Here is a 19645-nt window from a genome sequence, read left to right on the forward strand (position 1 = left end):
TGTGAGTTAAAATGGTTATCACATTTTGATCTGTTTATCTCCTCTTGTAAATAACTTCTGGTAAGAAAGAATAGACTTGGGCCTCCCCGGTGGCGTGGCGGTTGAGCACTGGGCTGCGGAGCTCTGCAGCGGGGGTTCGATCCCCGCGCTGGCGCGCAGATCTCTCCTGCCACCCGCTGCTCCCCTCAGCGGTGTGCTTTGTCGGTCTGCCTGTTCTGCTCCCTGCTCTGGCTTTGGTGGGTTCTCTCGCCCTCCCCTGCTTCTGACTGTACCCAGTGCTTGTATAAATAAATAAATAAAATTAAAAAAAAAAGAGCAGACTTATGTCTGAAAAGTATTCATATACGTTTTCTTTAGTACATCAGTAATCATATCTGCATGGCCTTGACATCAAAGTAGATTGTGAGGTTCTGTTTTAGCACTCTTGCACCAGCTCCTCCCAGGGCAGGGAGTCTTTTCACCAGAGAAATCACTCCTGAATCTGTGATTTACTGTAGGATTAAGTTCAATTGCTCAAATGTTAAATGACACCATTCTCACCAGGCATCCTTTCTATTGTGCTATCATGCATTCCTGTTAAGACAGGCATCCTGTCAGATTTAATGCCCAACTCTGTACCTGTTGCTTCATTCTTAGCAGCCTGCAGAATGGTGGCCAGTGTGAATGAGGGAAGAAACGTATTCACAGATCTTGAGAACCTGCAAGGCCCTGTGAGAAAGCACCAGCTCAAAGCTGAAGAGGTACAGCAGGAGGCAGAGACTGTTGGTGAGGAGGCTATGTAGCAGCAGCAAAGAGGGGCCCAGGAGGCCCCCAGCCTCCCTCAGCCACATGCCTGTGACTGCACTGTCATAGACTAAACGGCAGTCCTTGGACCACAAGGTCCCTCAGACAGCACATTGAAAGGCCAGAGCAAGAGCCCAAAGTGTTCCCCACAGTGATGCACATTTTTGTTTAGTTTTTTTTTTATGAATAAGATAAACCAGAAGTGTATAGGATTTAATAGAAGTCATCAAGTATTACTTTTTAAAAGCTGACCTGTAATTTTATTTGATTTATTGTTCATAAATGAAATACGCCCAGATTTCTCATTAAATTAATACAAAGGTCACATTAAAATCACTTATATTTTAATAATAAAGTATATAATGTGGACATAAGATATAAATACATACAAATTAAACAGAATATCACTTATTTATGTACATCAGTAAAATATGATTAGAATTTAGTTGATCAACAAATAAAAAACTAAATATAAAATAATAATTCTTGATTTGTCTCAGGTAGACATATTTCCTAAAAATAATTTTTAAGATATAAGAGAATACACACAATAATATACCCATTCTTGTCGTTCATTCAGAGGCATTACGTGTTGACAAATCTGCATAGAAAGATAGAAGTTTTTACTTTCTCATTTTGTTATTTCTGGCTTATTTTTCAATTATTTTTCCTAGACCATATGGAAAAAAATACCCCTCTACAGATAAAATTCTTTATTTGTCCTTATCAGGGACCTGCAGTCTGTGATCTGATGTCTAATGGGATAATCCAACATAACATCTGTTCTAATATAGTAGTTGACAGTTGGTGTGTGCGAATGTGGGGTGGTAAAAGGGAAGTAAAATATCCTTTCCTCCCAAGCCTAGACAGAGCTTTTTTAAAATAAATTGTTGGGCCTCCCTGGTGGCCCAATGGATTAAGACGCAACCTATGAAGCTATCTGCAGCTACTACAGCATCAGTACAATCCCCAGCCAGGTAGCTGCCCACATGGCGCAGTAGACCCTCCTGACTCACCCTCTGCTCCCCTCAGTAGTGTGTTTCAGTTGATCTGCCTGTTCTATTCCCTACTCTGTCTCTGGTGAATCCTCTTACTGCTCCCCCCATGCCTCTGGCCTGTACCCCAGTTCTTATATGCATAAATAAATAAATATAAAATAAATAAACACTGGAATAACAGAAAAGTAAATCCCTATCCTGTTCTAGAATGTTGTAAGACAATATGGAGAAATAAAGGGTAAGAATAGAAAGTTTTTCCTTTTTCTCTTCACTAAACCAGTTTCAGGATCTACTGATCTGTCCCTGTCCTTGAACTCCTGGCTAAATGAGAAACCCAGAGTTCTTTGAACACCAGAACTGCAACTGTTCCTCCCTATGAGTTGGTTATCTAAAATTCAGAGGCATGTCGCCGTTCAGTTTACCTTAGAATACCTTAGAATACCTTAGAATAATAATGTAGAATACTTAGAATATTCTAATAATGTAATAGATTAAAAATATTTTGGATTAGGGGCCTCCCCAGTGGCGCAGCGGTTGAGCGCTGGATTGCGAAGCTGCCCGCAGCCTCTGCAGCACCGGTTCGATCCCCGGCTGCTCCCCAGCCACTGCAGGAGGGTCCCACATGGCGCGCAGACCTCTCCTGCCGCCCGCTGCTCCCCTCTGCAGTGTACCTCGATCCTTCTGCCTGCTCTGCTCCCCGCTCTGGCTCTGGTGAATTCTCTCACCCTCCCGCGCTTCTGACTGTACCCAGTGCTTGTATAAATAAATAAATAAATCTTTAAAAAAAAATATTTTGGATTATAAAATTCATATTAACACTATTTTGTATTTGCACATGAGGTTCAATGGTACTTTTATGCAAATCGTATTACTTACTTTTACGTTAAGATAAAAATATTTTGTGGGCCTCCCTGGTGGCACAAGGGGTTAAGCACAGCACTGTGAAGCTATCTGCAGCCTCGCAGCATGAGTTCAAACACCAGCTGGCCAGGGAGCTACCCACATGGTGCAGCAGACCTCTCCTGACTCGCCCGCTGCTCCCCTCAGCAGTGTATTTCAGTCAGTCTGCCTATTCTGTTCCCCACCCTCTCTCTGGTGAATCCTCTCACCCCCAGCACCTCTGGCCTAAACCCTAGTTCTTGCATGCATAAATAAATAAATCTTTTTAAAAAAAGATAAAAATATATTGTGAAGTACCTGAAGATAATGCTATTATATTAATTTTATATTTAAAGAGAATGGAAGAGAGGTTAAGTAATCTTTCAATAAATACCCAATCAAATAGAACTGGGTTAGAACCAAGGTCTCCATTCTCCTAGCTCAAGGGTACTAATTTGAGTATCTTACTTAAAAGAATTTTCTACTTCACTTCATATCTATACATCTAATAACAGCATTAATAACAAAAAATATTTTTTTCAAATAAAATATTTTTTTAAAAATTTAAAAAATAAAACAAAAGATTTTAATTAGAAAGCAATGCATTACCATTGTAGATTTGGGTGCAACTTCTACTGCAAAAATGTTGAGTCCTCTGTTGTTTATGCAGTTTTTACTGAGTTCATTGTTGATATGAATAATCACTTTATTATCTGACTGTAAAAAAAAGGCTTCATAAGTTGCTAGTCCTTTCCCTTAATACAGAAATAAAATAATTACAAAACACATTGTAAGTCTTGTGATAGAAATATTTACAGGGTTCTATAAAACATAGCAGATATATAGAAACAGAAATATTAGTGAGACTGGGCTATCAAGGAAGACTTTATGGAAGAAGTGACATGATACAGTAGATCATAAATAACAGATAGCCTCTAGGATGGATAGCAAGCAAGAAGAGAAAGCCAAATGAAGCTGATAAATGGAGAAATTCATGAGTCAAAGTATTTCCCTGTCAAAAAACCTACAATCACTCCCTAATGACTACAATGGGCAGAGATAACATTAGACTACCTGTTTTCATTTTTCAGTTCTTTTACGATTTACTTGTGCGACCTTCTACACAGTTAGCCATGTGATCTTATCTAATTTCCCTGTGTTTCACTTTACTTGTGTGTAAAATGGACATCATATCTCATAGGACTGTTATAAGAAGTAAATGTATTGGGCCTCCCCAGTGGCGCAGCGGTTGAGTGCTGGGCTGTGAAGCTGTCCGCAACCTCTGCAGCGCCGGTTCGATCCCTGGCCACCGGGTGAGGGTCCCACATGGCATGCAGATCTCTCCTGCCTGCTCTCCGCTCTGGGTCTGGCGAATTCTCTCACCCTCCTGTGCCTCTGACTATACCCAGTGCTTGTGTAAACAAATAAATAAATAAATCTTTAAAAAAAAAAAAGTAAATGTATTAATATGTATGAAGTATCTGGTATACAGTAAGCTCTTAAATAATATTACCTGATTTTTGGTAAAGGAAAGTTTAAATTTTCTTTGAAGGAACAGGAAGTGGAGAGCTGAGAAATGATAGGTAATAGCAGCACAGAGGAATTCTGATAAGGTAGTGATTCCTTTATATCCTTTTGATCTTAATAAGAGGGAGGAAAGAGAAACTTGATGGATCTCATGAATCACCCTCCAAAGTTTTATGATCTACCGCAATCTACTAGTTGAGGATCTTAGCTTATTTCACCAAGTCCAAACTCCTCTATCTTGTTTTCAAAGTAACATACAAGAATCTGAACCCATTACACTTTTATTTGCCTTCCTAATACTTCTCAAAAAAAAGCTCTCTGTTTCTGCATATTTTTACTCTTTGCTCTATAGTTTTTATTAATGCTTTCTCAGTTTTCACCTTAAATTGTCTCTTTTCCTTCTAAAGGCTATTTGTCTACAGATCTAAATCATAGTTATTTTTCAAATTCCATACACACCAGTTCCTTTCCTCCTCATCACAAATCCTCTTCCATATTCTATTGTCCAAACTAACATCAACTCCAGGAAATACAAATACAGTCAAGCCACTGTATCAGATACAAACAGTATTATATAATTTAACATTTATTCTCTGATCTCTTGAGACTTTACAACTAGTCCATAAACTCCTTGTGAGTAAAGACTTTTTGTTACACTTCCTGGTGGCTCCTATTCTTGAGCAGGAGAGTTAGTTATATAACTCAATACTCAGCCAAACCTTAAGCACTTTTAAGAAACATATGGCAGGGCCTCCCCAGTGGCGCAGCGGTTGAGCGCTGGGTTGCAAAGCTGCCCGCAGCCTCTGCAGCGCCAGTTTGATCACTGGCTGGCGAGGAATTTCTAGATGACTATCTCTGACTTAAAAAAATTATACATGTAATCTCATAACCTGCAATATCAACAGTAGCAGGGAAGATGACCAAAGCTAGAAATAACTGGCTTGATTTAAAAAATAGGTCCTAAAAAGTGAAATATATTTAATTAGATAACATGATGACAGTCTACAGGAATTCCAAATTGTACAAAGTTTTTATTAAAAAATGGGCTTTTTTCTTTATTTTTATATTTATTTAAAACATGATGTCTATTATTTAAAATAGATATGCATGTATGAAAATTTTCAGTAACAAATTAAATATTTGGTACCTAGATTATGCTCTATCCTCATAGATCTCCAAATATGTTATTTTATATTTTAACATAAAAACTATTACCTCATGTCTTTAAAAATCACACAAAAATTATCATGCCCAGTTTGAATTAGAAACCAGAGGAAAAAGAGTAATTGCCTGTTAGACATATTATTAATGTAATAGGATATTAAATATTGTACAAGAATAAAGTAAAAAGATAAACATATTTGTAAAAATTGCCATTATCAGAGGAAGCACCTAATAACGATACCTTGTTTTCAATGACTGACGATATCCAGCTGTTACATTTATAAGTATGTACAATTATATTTTCATAGCCATCCATTACTTTGGCATCACCTTTGTTAACGACAGATTTACAAATGGCCTTCTCAAATTGCCCACTGCATGCCTCCATATAGACAGCTTTGATTCTTGGCTTGCATTTTTCTGCATAGATATCAATGACAAATGGACATGCCTAATAGGAAAGAAGAAAGCAAATCTTGTTTTAGCTTTTTGATAGAATTTCAGATAAATTATTTTATTGTAAATGTTTATCATATGATTTAAGAAGATAAACACTAGGGCCTCCCCGGTGGCGCAGTGGGTTGAGCACAATGCTGTGAAGCTGTCCGCAGCCTCTACAGTGTGGGTTTAATTCCCGGCCTGCCAAGGAGATTACCACATGGCGCAGCAGACCTCTCCTGTTGCACCCACTGCTCCCCTCAGCAGTGTATTTCAGTCATCTGCCTGTTCTGCTCCCCGCTCTGTCTCTGATGAATCCTCTCACCCTCCCGTGCCTCGGGCCTATACCCCAGCTCTTGTATAAAAATAAATAAATAAATAAATCATAAAAAAAAGATAAACAATAAAAAGTTAAAATGCTTTAACTCAAGCAGTTATAGAAAATTTTAAAAAGCCTTAATTTCTCTTTTGACCAAACAGGGAGTAGTTTGCCTCAAAGCAAACACTTTGTGTTGTAGCTGAATAAATGCTACAAGTAAAACCATCAACAATTTATCAAAAGAGCTTACAATAAAAGGCTATACAAAGTAGACTTAGGGAGATCTTGGGACTTGTGTTGGTCAAGCCTGGAAAATCTTGATCCAGGATTCTGCAGCTCCCTCCAGTGCCTTCTCAAAAAACTTCTAGTTATAATTGTTTGCCTCAGAGTTTGTTATCTAGAGTCTGAAAATATTTTGCTAGAGTCACTGTCCCAACTGATGACTTAGAGACAAATATGAGATGAAATCATGATAAATATACAAACTGAAAATCAGATCTCCAAAAATGAAGCCTCTTCTTCAAAGAGAATCAATGATAGTGATAAAAGAACCGTTTATCACTTCTACAACTTTAGCAGGATAAAAATCAAAAGAGACTAGAAATAAAGTTCCCACAAATGGATGAAAAAACTGGTTAGTCTGTTGTCAGAGTAATGTGTAGTCATCAGAACTGTTTTTTGTTTTTTTTTTTTTAAAGATTGATTGATTGATTGATTGATTTATACATACATACATACAAGCACTGGGTACAGTCAGAAGCGCGGGAGGGTGAGAGAATTCACCAGAGCCAGAGAGGGGAGCAGAGCAGGCAGAAGGACCGAAGTACACTGCTGAGGGGAGCAGTGGGCGGCAGGAGAGGTCTGCGCACCATGTGGGACCCTCCTCCGGTGGCTGGGGAGCAGCCGGGGATCAAACCGGTGCTGCAGAGGCTGCGGGCAGCTTCTCAACCCAGCGCTCAACCGTTGGGGAGGCCCCCATCAGAACTGTTTTTTAACTTGTTCAACAGATCTGCAAAAACTCATGTCAATGAACACATTTTTGTAGGCCAACCACTGTCAGCTCCCCACTTTTGAAAGTCAGACATCAGAGACAGACTCACGTCAATAAACACAACTGCTGAGTGCAACCAATCTGTCTCATTTGAGTAAAGAAGCTTCCCCCGAAACTGAGATAAATAAGATAAACATCCTGCTCTGCATGATGGTATTGTTCCTAACCAGCACAATTCTCCCTTATAGCATGAAATCAATTCAGTTTTGGCTTTCTATTTCAGTTACTGAGGATAATCTCATTACCCTTTGATACTTTCACTGGATATATATATATATATATATATATATATATATATATATATATATAAGGTATATATATATATAAGGTAAATATATATATATCCTTTGAATTTTCAATAATGTGCATATAGAAACTTTCAATAAATGGAATATAAATTAAAAAGTTTAATCTCAGAAATGCTTCTTACCTATGGCTCCAAAAGTCAATGACATCAGTAAATGTTATAAAATGTATTAAGTTGCTCCAAACTAATTTCTCTAGTAAGAGAAGCATATATAGTAGACAGAATATTATTCATAGATGAGGTGCTGATTTACCATGGTTAAAATCTGGTATTCAGGGCCTCCCCTGGTGGTGCAGGCAGTTGAGCGCCGCGCTGCAGAGGCTGTCTGCAGCCTCTGCAGCGCGGGTTCAATCCCGGCCGGCCAGTGAGGGTCCCACATGGTGCAGCAGACCTCTCCTGTCTCGCCTGCTGCTCCCCTCAGCAGTGTCTTTCGTCAGTCTGCCTGTTCTGTTCCCCGCTCTGTCTCCGGTGAATCCCTCTCACCCTCCCGCACATCTGGTCTGTACCTGGATCTTCTATAAATAAATGAATAAATCTTTAAAAAAAAAATCTGGTATTCACCAAATGTTAGGTTAAAGTAGGATATAAAAAGTTACTGTAACTACTTACCTATTACTTTTTTTTTTAAGATTTATTTATTTATGCACACAAGAGCTGGGGTAAGGCCAGAGGTGCTGGGGGTGAGAGGATTCACCAGAGACAGAGTGGGGAGCAGAACAGGCAAATTGACTGAAACACACAGCTGAGGGGAGCAGCAGACAAGACAGGAGAGGTCTGTTTCACCATGTGGGTTGCTTCCTGGCAGGCCAGGGATCGAATTTGTGCTGCAGAAGCTATAGATTGCTTCACAGTGCCATGCTGTGCTTAACCACTTGCACCATCAGGGAGGCCCCCCTAATTATTTTTAAATGGGGAAAAATTATAGATAACTTCTCTGAAAACAGGTTTATAAATTTTGAATGATGTCAGAACTAGGAATTAAACTAAAGTCTCACTATTCCTGAAATTAAAAATTTTCTGTTGCTAATGTTACACTTCTGTGTTTATTTAAAGAATAGATACCATTTTTAACTTTAGAAATATAAACAAAAGTATTACTATCTAATGTGTGACCTGAAACTCTTAAAATTTATTTTATATTTTTAAAAGGTTTAGGCATACAAGAGCTGGGGTACAGGCCAGAGGGAGTGAGAGGATTCACCAGAGACAGAGTGGGGAACAGAACACAGGCAGACTGACTGAAATACACTGCTGAGAGGAGCAGTGGGTGAGACAGGAGAGGTCTGCTTCACCATGTGGGTTTCTCCCTAGCCGGCCGGGGATCAAACTCGTGCTGCAGAGGCTGCGGATTGTTTCATAGTGCGGTGTTTAACCCCTTGTGCCACCAGAGAGGCCCTCTTAAATTTATTTTAAACCTGACTTAACAATATAGAATTTAAGATACAAAGCCTAATTTTATTCTTCTTCTGGTTTATTGCAAGTTATGCAAGTTTGCTACGTGTCATGTTACCAAATAATAACAACGATAGCTAGTATATACAAAGTGTTTTATAATTTTTTTTAAGAATTTATTTATTTATTTATACAAGCACTGGGTACAGTCAGAAGCGCAGAAGGATGAGAGAATTCACCAGAGCCAGAGTGGGGAGCAGAACAGGCAGAGTGATGAAGTACACTGCTGAGGGGAGCAGCGAGCGCGGCAGGAGAGGTCTGCGTGTCATGGGACCCTCGCAGGCGGCCAGGGATCAAACTGGCGCTGCAGAGGCTGCGGGAAGCTTCGCAGTCCAACGCTCAACTGCTGCGCCACTGGGGAGGCCCCTAGTATATACAAAGTGTTTTATAAAAGCCAAGCACTGTCAAGCATTTTATAAGCATTTAACCCAAGAAGTACGCTTTATAAAAAGATGAGATTTCTATTTTTCATACAGACATGATCCCCTTATTCTAAAAGAACTTTTCTTCTATTAGGACAAAATGTATCCCTACAGAAATGAGACTTCAGCATCTCATATAGTCATCACTAATTAATAATTTTTTAAATTACCATTTTCCTCTCCATATCATAAGCTCAAACTCCTTTACTCCTGAACTGTTTAAATGTCAGCAATAATTTAATTTCAGCTAAGAATAGGAATTTGCATAAATTAGCAGAAACATGCTGGTGCACACAGGATTCATTCATACACTGAAGTTCAAGAATTTGAGTGCCAAATTCAAAGGTGATGTGTGATGAAAATGTTCATGGGTTAAAATACCATGTACATTAAAATTGCTGCAGGGCCTCGCCCATGGCGCAGCGGTTGAGCGCTGGGCTGTGAAGCTGTCCGCAGCTTCTGCAGCACCGGTTCGATACCCGGCCAGCCAGCGAGGGTCCCACACAGTGCGCAGACCTCTCCTGCCATGCCCGCTGCTTCCCTCAGAAGTGTATTTCGTCAGTCTGCCTGTTCTGCTCCCCGCTCTGGCTCTGGTGGATTCTTTCACCCTTCCATGCTTCTGATTGTACCCAGTGCTTGTATAAAATAAATAAATCTTAAAAAAAAAAAAAAACACTGCAAAACTTTGTGACTTCCTTACCTCTGTCAATTCCAGAGCATTATTGTAGCCCATTGAGTGCAGAGTTACCCAAAGATCACGAGGATCTCCTCCTCGATCATTGGCTTCCATGAGATTCAGGTCCATAAAGCCTTGTCTTGTTAGTTCGTTTTTCTTTGTATCAAAATTTTCTGTTAAAACAACCAAGTGTTTCTTTCATTCATAATTCAATAATTTACAAATTCATATACTTAATAAAATGCCTGTTCTATATATTATTCAAAAATATTTTATATATTACTTTAGTCTGTTCTATATATTATTTTAAAGAAGTCCCTATTAATCTGTGAGTAGCATAAAAGTAGAATAAGAATGGCTCAAAGCAAGCCTGTGAGATACCATTCCGATTTCTCACAGCTCAGCAAAAGGACCATCACAGTGTATCATTTAGTTTTTCAACAAAATTCAAGGTTAAAAATGATGCAAATATATTCCAAAATTAGAGGAAATTCTAATTTTATGGGTACATTCCAACCTACCTCTTTATTTAGAGTATATACTGATATATATTTCAAAACAAAATATGTCTCATATACTTGCCATTTAATCCCAGAAAACCTGGATAAATTTGATATAATACATCCCAAACTACTAGTATTTCAAAAAGGGAGATGTGGAAGATGCCAGATTTATATGTTATATGCCTAATTACCTTAATTTTAATCAAATTGTCCCCTGTTCCTTAAAAAACTATTAGACAAAGGGGATTTTTGGGGTCCATGAATTGCCCAGACAAATCTATTGCCCATTTTTTTTGTTGTTCTTCAATTTGTATATTCAACCTGATACCTTCAAGCTATTAATTTCTCCACTACTGTTCAAGCCCTCCATTTTTTAAAAAATTGGTAAAAGTATTTTTTTTTATTGAGGTAACACTAGTTTACAAGGTTGTTTGTGATTTAGAGGTATAGGATCTCCCCTTCAGGTATTGTTGCCTTAGCATATCTACCACCAACACATCCACAGGCCTCCATCAAAGTCCATTGTGCTTCTTCCCCACTTTGTTTTCTCCCCTTCCCCTCTAGCTCTGGTAGTCTCAATTCTACAATGGGGTTTCTAGGATTTGTTATTGTTTTGGCCTTATTTGATCCTCTATTCTGTTTCTCTATTCCACATAAAGTAACACATTCAGTGTTGTCTTCTCCTTCTGACTTGTTTTGCTGAGTATAATCCCCTTGTAAATCCATCCATATTGTCGCAAATGGCAAGTTTATCTTTTTTTATAGCTGAGTAGTATTCCATTTCATATATATACCACAACTTTTGATTCACTCATCTGTTTTGGGGCACTTAGGTTGTTTCCATAGGATGGTTACTGTAAATTGTGCTGCATGTTGATGCAGATCTCACCACTGATGCCCATATTTGGGTGGAAAATCTTGGTAAGGTAGTAGTAGCCCTTGGGTGGGGAGGCAGGAAAGCCCTTCCCACAGCAGGAGTTTCATGTGGAACAGTTACCTCCAATCCACAGAGTCTCCTCAGGGCTCTCAATGGTGACCTCCAGGTTGGTGAAGCTATTCTCACTGGGAAAGACCTTGCTGCCATTAGTAGGTTAGCATCATTATCCCCTTGTACATTAGGAGGATGATATGGGGGACAGATTCCGCACACTGGAGTTCAGGACAGCTGCCCTACCGTACTGAGACATTTTACTTCTTCAGAATGGAAGGCTGCTATGTATTTTTTTTATATATACATTAGGAAAAGTGCTTACCTCTACAAACAGCCCAAGCATCTTCATCACATTTTTCACCACTTGTTCGTAATTCAAAAAAATTATATTCTTCAAGGCTAAGAAGACCATTTCCATCTAAATCAATTACTTCAAATATATCTGATAAAGTTGACCTAAAATTATAAAAATACTAATTTTTCTCTAGTCTCTAAGGCAATTAGTATGAAGATTTCTATGAGGATAATGTTCAAAAGGAAATCAAGACATTAAAGGATTCTATAAGCTATAAAGTTAATGTGTCCACTACATGACATACATCTCAGTAACATCTTTAAAGACTCATCCCCCAAAGCAAAGTAAGTGAAGGAAAAGATAAACAGCTGGGATTACATCAAACTAAAAAGCTTCTGTACAGCAAAAGAGACATTAGCCAAAACAAAGAGATACCTACTGATTGGGAGAAAATTTTTGTACTCCATACAACTGATAAGGGACTAATCACAAAGATCTACAAAGAATTCACATGACTCAACAAAAGCAAAGTAAACAATTCAGTTAAAAAATGGGCAGAAAAACTAAAAAGATACTTCTCCAAAGAGAAAATGCAAATGGCCAATAGGTATATGAAAAATGTTCAACATCACTTTTAATCAGGGAAATGCAAATCAAAACCACAATGAGATACAATATGGCTCATATTAAAAAAAAAAACTAGCAACAACAAATCTTGGTGAGGATGTGGAGAAAAAGGAACTCGCCTACACTGCTGGTGGGAGTGCAAACTGGTCCAACCACTATGGAAAGCTGTGTAGAGGTTCCTCAAACTACTAAAAATGGAGCTACCATATGACCCAGCAATTCCACTCATGGGAATTGACCCTAAGGACACAAAAACATTAATTCAAAAGGGTACCTGAACCCCTATGTTTATTGCAGCATTATTTATAAGATATGGAAATAACCCAAATGCCCAAAAACAGATGACAGGATCAAGAAGATGTGGTATATAAACACAATGGAATACTATTCAGCCATCAAAAAAGATAAACTCATGCCATGGGTAGCAACATTAATGGAGCTAGAAGGAATTATGCTCAGTGAAATAAGTCAGAGGAAAAATATCAGATGGTTTCACTTATAGGATGAACACAGGGGGACCAAATAAGGGATCGGGGGAAAAATAATAACAATAAAACAAAATTAAGAGGCAACTATAAATCAGAGACATTCTGTAGGACAGGGTGAGAAAGAGGGATCAGAACAGAGGAGGAAAGAGCACAGGGGACTAGGGTGATGGTGCATGGGTCAATTGGTGGTGGGAATTCTATGGGGACTACACTTGACAAGAAAAGCAAATGTTGTACAAAAATGAACAATGTAAAATATATACAAACAAATAAATTACATTAAAAAACAAAGTTAATGTGTCCAAATACATTCTTTAAAAGATTTATTTATTTATGCATACAAAACTAGGGGACAGGCCAGAGGTGTGGGGTGAGGGGAGAGGATTCACTAGAGACAGAGTGGGGAACAAAACAGGCGGATTGACTGAAGTACACTGCTAAGGGGAGCAGCGGGCGAGTCAGGAGAGGTGTGCTGTGCCATGTAGGTAGCTCCCTGCCCAGGGATCAAACTCATGCTGCAGCGGCTGTGGATAGTGTCATAGGTTGCGTCTTAACCCCTTGCACCACCAAGGAAGCCCTCCAAATACATTTTTATTCAGTCTAATATTATATGATATAAATAAGTTTCTGAAGCAATCACAGTATCTCAATACATAGTAGGGACTCAATGAATAATAGTTTCCTTTTTCTCTTTCTCCAATGTACTTTATTCTTCTCTACCTGCAGTCAGATCTTATTCTGTGTATATAGCTCATGAGTGAACTAGCTAAATGTTTGGATCTCATATTTTACAGTTATCTAAAGCAATAGTGCAAGTAGCAAGATCTATTTCTAAGGCAATGTCTAATGGTAAAGATATCAGTAAATATGTGGCCCAAATTAACTTGGCAAATGTTTGGAACTCAGAAATAAATATCAATCCCAGACCCAGTGAATCAATATTAGTGAATGGAAGGTCATTTTCAGATGAATAGTGAATGAGTTAAGTTACTGATTTTTCTAGGGATGGGAGCATAGTCTGGCCAAAGGAAAGAATGAAAGACAGGCTACTGATATATATCCAGGTTAGAAGTCATAATCATAACCTTAATAAACAAAACTTACCTAAATTCCTTGGTAAGAAATAATTCTCCTGTTTCATCTCTATACACAAGTTGGGCTTCTTCTGTTACTGGTTTTATTTCTTTCCTCAGCCAACAGCCAGTTGTAGAGGGAATTAACCAATAAATTCCAGATCCTAGTTCACCATTCCACCCAAATACCTTTTCTCAAAAGCATCAAAAAGATACAGTGATAAGTCTAATGTCTCAATCTTTCTTCTGAAATGGAAGTGTTACATGTAATTTTTTACCCAATTATCACTAATACTACTATGTTTTAAAAAAAATTTTTTTACAGTCTTTAAAATCTTTTTATTAAATAAACCAAAACAAACCCTAGAAATCTGGCTGTAGAATTGAGGTTACCAGAAAGGGAGGGTCAGGGGTTCACAGGAGTATAGTGAAGGATTGCTGGTGCCTTTGTGTTGGGCCTGATGTATGTGACTGCATACATCTGAAGAGGTATGGACCTATACCCCTAAGTCAAATAGTATTGTAAATCAAAGTTACTTCAATAAAAATGAGACAATTTGCAAGCAAAAAATCTTTTTGTTAATCGTTTCTTAGTACACGAACCATTACATGTAGTTCTTTATATATTTTAAAAAATGCCTAAAATAGAGTTTACTTTTTGTATGAATTAACCATATTTGTAAGAAACCAGTAATGTGGACAAAAGCACTGGAATTTTACCGGATGGTCTCACTCATAGCAGGAATCTAGAAAACTTAAATAAGGGACCAGGAAAATGAATATAAGAAAGTGAAAATCAAAATCAACAAAAAACTATGAACCAGAGACACTTTTTGGGGGTGGGGGGCGGGAGGGGAAGGATTGGGGTCAGAATGGGGCGTTTGCAATTGTATGGGGGAATATAAAAATAAAATTTATTATTTTAAAAAAAAATAAAAATAAAAATATTATATAAGGTGTAGCTGGGGGTCAAGAGAGAGACAGGATGGGTATTCATGGAATAATTTTTGTCTGTGCTATGGAAAAAATAAAAGTCAAAATATTAAGTAAAAAAAAAAAAAGCACTGGAATTTTGCTATTTACATAATATAGACAATAAAACAAGATGTTTAGTAAGAAAATAATTATGAAACGAAACATTCTTTTGTAAATATTACATATTACAGATAATCAAAAATCTATATTGTAAGAGGCAAATAGAAAGTCATTCAAACTTGATCACAGGCTTGTTATGTTTCTTACTAACTTTTTTTTAAAGATTTTTATTTATTTATGGATATAAGAACTGGGGTGTAGACCAGAGGTGCAGGGGGTGCAGAGGGGTGAGATGATTTACCAGAGACAGAGTGGGGATCAAAACAGGCAGATCTACTGAAATACACTGCTAAGGGGAGCAGTGGGCAAGACAGGAGATGTCTGTTGTGCCATGTGGGTTAGCTCCCTGGCAGGGGATTGAACTCATGCCCCAGTGGCTGGCAATAGTTTGATAGCACTGAGGTTTTAACCCCTGCACCACCAGGGAGTTTCTTACTAAACATTTTAACATACACAATCTCATAAGAAAATAATTTATCCAAAACAAAATGGAAAAAGCAATTGCTTTAGACAATGCTATATCTTGAACTTTGTAGTCAGTTAAAAATAAAGGTTTAGTCAAAATATTAACTTCCGTCATTTTAATTTGTTTCTTGCCTATAACTACCCTTGTCTGCTAAAAAGGCAACAATAAAGATGTTTATATAATATTTCATCAGGGAAATGTTTATCTGTTGTTGGGCCTATATAAAGATTAAATATGATCCTGTAGTAAGTCCTTGAATAGTATTAATCCTGTTGGGTAGAGATGTTTTTTGTGGCCCTCATTAAATAAATAACCATATTTATGTATCTGCCTCACATATTTGGCCTCTGATTAAATATATAATTAAAAAAGATCAGTACAACCCCACCGGCAACATGTAAAATCTCTTAAAAACATGTCTTCACATAATCTATTTTTGAAGACTATGAGTCAAGCACAAAGATAGTAATCTTGAAGTGTTTCTTTTTTAGCCATAGTAGTATAAGACAAACATCTGAAGCAACTTTCCCAGTCTTGGTTTCCTTCCTTTTAATGAAAAAAAAATCCACTAGCATCACTTACTTTTATGGAATACAACAAGAAATGTTCACCTATGAGGCATTAGATCATTTAAAGAGGAAAGTGAAGTACAATGTCATACAATTTACAAGTTATAAAGCTGAGATAGCTAATCATTGTTCAATTCTTAAATCTCAGCAAACAAGAAAAACTCCTTTATAGTTAATAAAGCATATGTAGTATGAAATGTGTTTAAGTATTGCATATACCCTAGTTGGAGGGGAAGATACAAAAGTTTAAAAAACAAATACAGAAAGACTATTATTTTACTCAAACTTGAGTTCACACTATATGTAAATATTAAACTAATAGTAAACATTAGAAAATAAATATGTATACTTCTCTATTCCGTAGTTCAGTAAAACATATGAGCTGTAGATTTGCTTGACTTTCATTTTCCTTAAGAACATACAAAGCAGTATCAATTGATAACCAAGAGGATGGTTTTCCTATAAACAAAATACCAAACATCTTAAAATAAGCCATCACTACTTACTCTTTTGAATCTAAAAAAAGCACTTAGTGCTTTCTTTCCCCTTTTCATTTTTTTTTTTACAAAGAAATACACATACATTTTTATAGGAAAACACCACTGCATTGGTAATAAAGCGCACACTTATATACAGTAAACTTGACGTTCGTTAATGTTCTCTGTATACATGCTTTCTAAAAACCATAACTTTTCTTGAACTTATCAGAGAGCAAAAGTTGCAGGGCAATCAAATAGACTGAAATTCAAGGGAAAATAGACCCTTCCAAGGAAAGATGGGATGAACACACTGGCTTCCCTAAGGAAGAACACAGGAGGAAGAAATATCAAACACCATTTTTGTGCTGTGAGCTCTAAAATTTCTGTCTCCAGTTAGTATCTTTCCTCTGAACATCAGACCAGCAACCAACTGCTTATTTGCCATTTCCACTTGAATTTCTATGTCTAAAACTGACTTTGCCTAATCCCTTAAAAAAAAAAAGTCCATCCATACTTGTCTCTGTCTCAGCTAATGATAATTCATTCCTTATAGTTGCTGACATTAAAAAATCTTGGAATCAGGCCTCCCCTGGTGGCGCAGCAGCTGAGCGCTGGGCTGCAAAGCTGCCCACAGCCTCTGTAGTGTCGGTTCGATCCCCAGCCACCAGCGAGGGTCCCACATGGTGCGACAGACCTCTCCTGCCGCACCCGCTGCTCCCCTCAGCAGTGTATTTTGTCAGTCTGCCTATTCTCTTCCCCGCTCTGGCTCTGGGGAATTCTCTCACCCTCCCGCACTTCTGACTGTACCCAGTGCTTGTATAAATAAATAAATAAATCTTAAAAAAAAAAAAATCTTGGTATTATCTTTAACTTTTTTCATTCTCTCATATATCATAATCAATTCTCATAAAATCCTATGGTTCTACTTTTAAAATATATTCAGAATCTTTACTTACTTCTTATCCCTTCTATACCTTGATTCAGGATATCATCAGTCCTCTCTCCTAGAATTCTGCAACAGCATTCTCCCTGGACTCGGTTTTCTCCTAAGTACCCTTCTATTTCCCATATGGGAATGGACTGCTCTTGTTAAAATAAAAGTCAGATTATGTCTTGTCTTACTAGACATTCTCTGATGGAGTAGAGAGTTCAAAGAGTATAAACTCCTACCCTAACAATAACCACATGAAGAAAGTGTAAAATCATAAGTTTTCTTGAACCTATCAGAGCTGAAGATGCACAACAACCAAGTACCCTGAAATCAAAGGAAAGACAGATTCTTCCCACAAAGAAACGAGAAGCAAGCACTGGATTATGTGTGGTGGAACATAGGAAGAGATGATTTCATGTGCCCACCAATGTAAGAAGCATCTAAATTGATATTTTAAAATATGTACAGAAAATTTAAACTTGCCTTCAACTTGACTCAGGTTTAATGGTTTGATTGTTAGATAAACCATGGATCTCTGAGCTATTTGCATCTTGTAGTGATGACTAATGATTTCACCATCTTCTTCTAAAAAAAAGCAACCTTTGGATTGTACACATTGCCATTCCTGAAATGAAGGGAAAATTTTTTTCAAACAGTTATAACTAAACATAAAAAGTGGTTAGGACAAAAAAAATTACATATACAAAACAGTATAATTCTGATTACCAAAATAGTTCTGGACACATTGTAGGTGCTTAATAAATATTGTCTGACTGACTGGGGACATTAACATAAATCGAAAAGGCAACTCATGAACTGCATCTTGAAGGATCAGCAGCTCTTAGACAATAAAAAATTAGGAAAAGGCAGAATGAAAAGAAGAAATAAGAACAATAAAAATTGAAACAAAATAATAAGTATGCTGCTGCAATAATTAGGATGAGATTAAGTAAGAATGAAATTAAGGACTGCTAAAGCTGTTATGCTGAAAGAAAAAGCGATGGGACTATATTTACAAGATAAAGTATAGTACAACAAAAAGAATTATTTTAAGTCAAGATAAATACAAGAACAATAAATACATTTCACAGCTATAGCAAAATGCAAATAAAAATCAGTGTTGAGAAAGACCTTTATATAAGATTGGCCTTACTATTTCTTGGTCTATCCAGATCCTTTCTCTTAGTCTAAAATAACCTATCTATTTGGGATCTCATAACCAAAATAAAGTAAAACTTGAAGAAAGCAGCTGTATTGAAAGTAAAGGATTCTTTATGAAAGGTAAGAGAAATTTTGCCATTATCATAATGTGAAGATACTTTTCACATTACTAGTAGGTTTCTACCTGTAAATGGTAGGCACCTGTACTTTTTTTTTTTTTTTTAAAGATTTATTTATTTATTTATACAAGCACTGGGTATAGTCAGAAGTGCGGGAGGGTGAGAGAATTCACCAGAGCCAGAAGGCAGAGCAGAGAAGGCAGACTGACGAAGTACACTGCTGAGGGGAGCACTGGGCTGCAGGAGAGAGAGGTCTGCACGTCATGTGGAACCCTCGCCCGGCGGCCGGGGATCAAACTGGCGCTGCAGAGGCTGCGGGCAGCTTCGCAACCCAGCGCTCAACCACTGCGTCACGGGGAGGCCCGGCAGCTGTACTTTAAATATGTAAAACATATTTGTTCTACCCCTAATGACTTCCAAAAATAGAATATTAATGAAGTTTTGTTTTATTTTAAAGATTTATTTATTTATGCATAGAAGAATTGGGGTGTAGGCCAGAGGTGCAGTGGGTGAGAGGATTCACCAGAGACAGAGTGGGGATCAGAACAGGCAGATCTACCGAAATACACTGCTGAGGGGAGCAGCGGGCGAGACAAGAGTGGTCTGCTGCACCATGTGGGTCACCTCCCTGGCGGGGGATTGAACTCGTGCTGCAGAGGCTGCAGAGGCTGCGCATCCCTTCACAGTGCTGCATCTCAATCCCCTGAATGACCAGGGAGGCCTGATTTTTTTTTAAAGATTTATTTATTTATACATACAAGATCTGGCATGTAGGCCAGAGGTGCGGGGTGGGGAGGTGAGAGGATTCACCAGAGACAGAGTGGGGAGCAGAACAGGCAGATTGACTGAAATATACTGCTGAGGGGAGCAGCAACGTACGAAGCTATCAGCA

At 37.8% G+C, this 19645-nt stretch overlaps 1 protein-coding gene and 1 pseudogene across 1 annotated transcript in view; both read right to left on the bottom strand.

The window, feature by feature from the left end:
* Positions 1-321: 321 nt before the first annotated feature.
* Positions 322-830, bottom strand: LOC119236795 (glycerophosphodiester phosphodiesterase 1-like; annotated as a pseudogene).
* A 290-nt stretch (positions 831-1120) lies between these two features.
* The window catches only part of EFCAB7 (EF-hand calcium binding domain 7), a 30519-nt gene continuing 11994 nt past the window's right edge, over positions 1121-19645 (bottom strand). Inside the window, exons 7-14 of the mRNA XM_037498465.2 lie at positions 17957-18098; positions 16413-16522; positions 13965-14122; positions 11773-11906; positions 10041-10189; positions 5593-5802; positions 3270-3377; positions 1121-1384 (exon numbers count right to left, since the gene is read on the bottom strand). Of these exons, the coding sequence (XP_037354362.1) occupies positions 1310-1384; positions 3270-3377; positions 5593-5802; positions 10041-10189; positions 11773-11906; positions 13965-14122; positions 16413-16522; positions 17957-18098 (1086 nt within the window). The 3' untranslated portion in view covers positions 1121-1309. The remainder of the gene's footprint in view (positions 1385-3269; positions 3378-5592; positions 5803-10040; positions 10190-11772; positions 11907-13964; positions 14123-16412; positions 16523-17956; positions 18099-19645) is intronic.

The sequence above is a fragment of the Talpa occidentalis genome, unplaced genomic scaffold, assembly GCF_014898055.3.
Source record: "Talpa occidentalis isolate TD23 unplaced genomic scaffold, MPIMG_talOcc4v2.1 talOcc4.9, whole genome shotgun sequence".
Taxonomy (NCBI): Eukaryota; Metazoa; Chordata; class Mammalia; order Eulipotyphla; family Talpidae; genus Talpa; species Talpa occidentalis.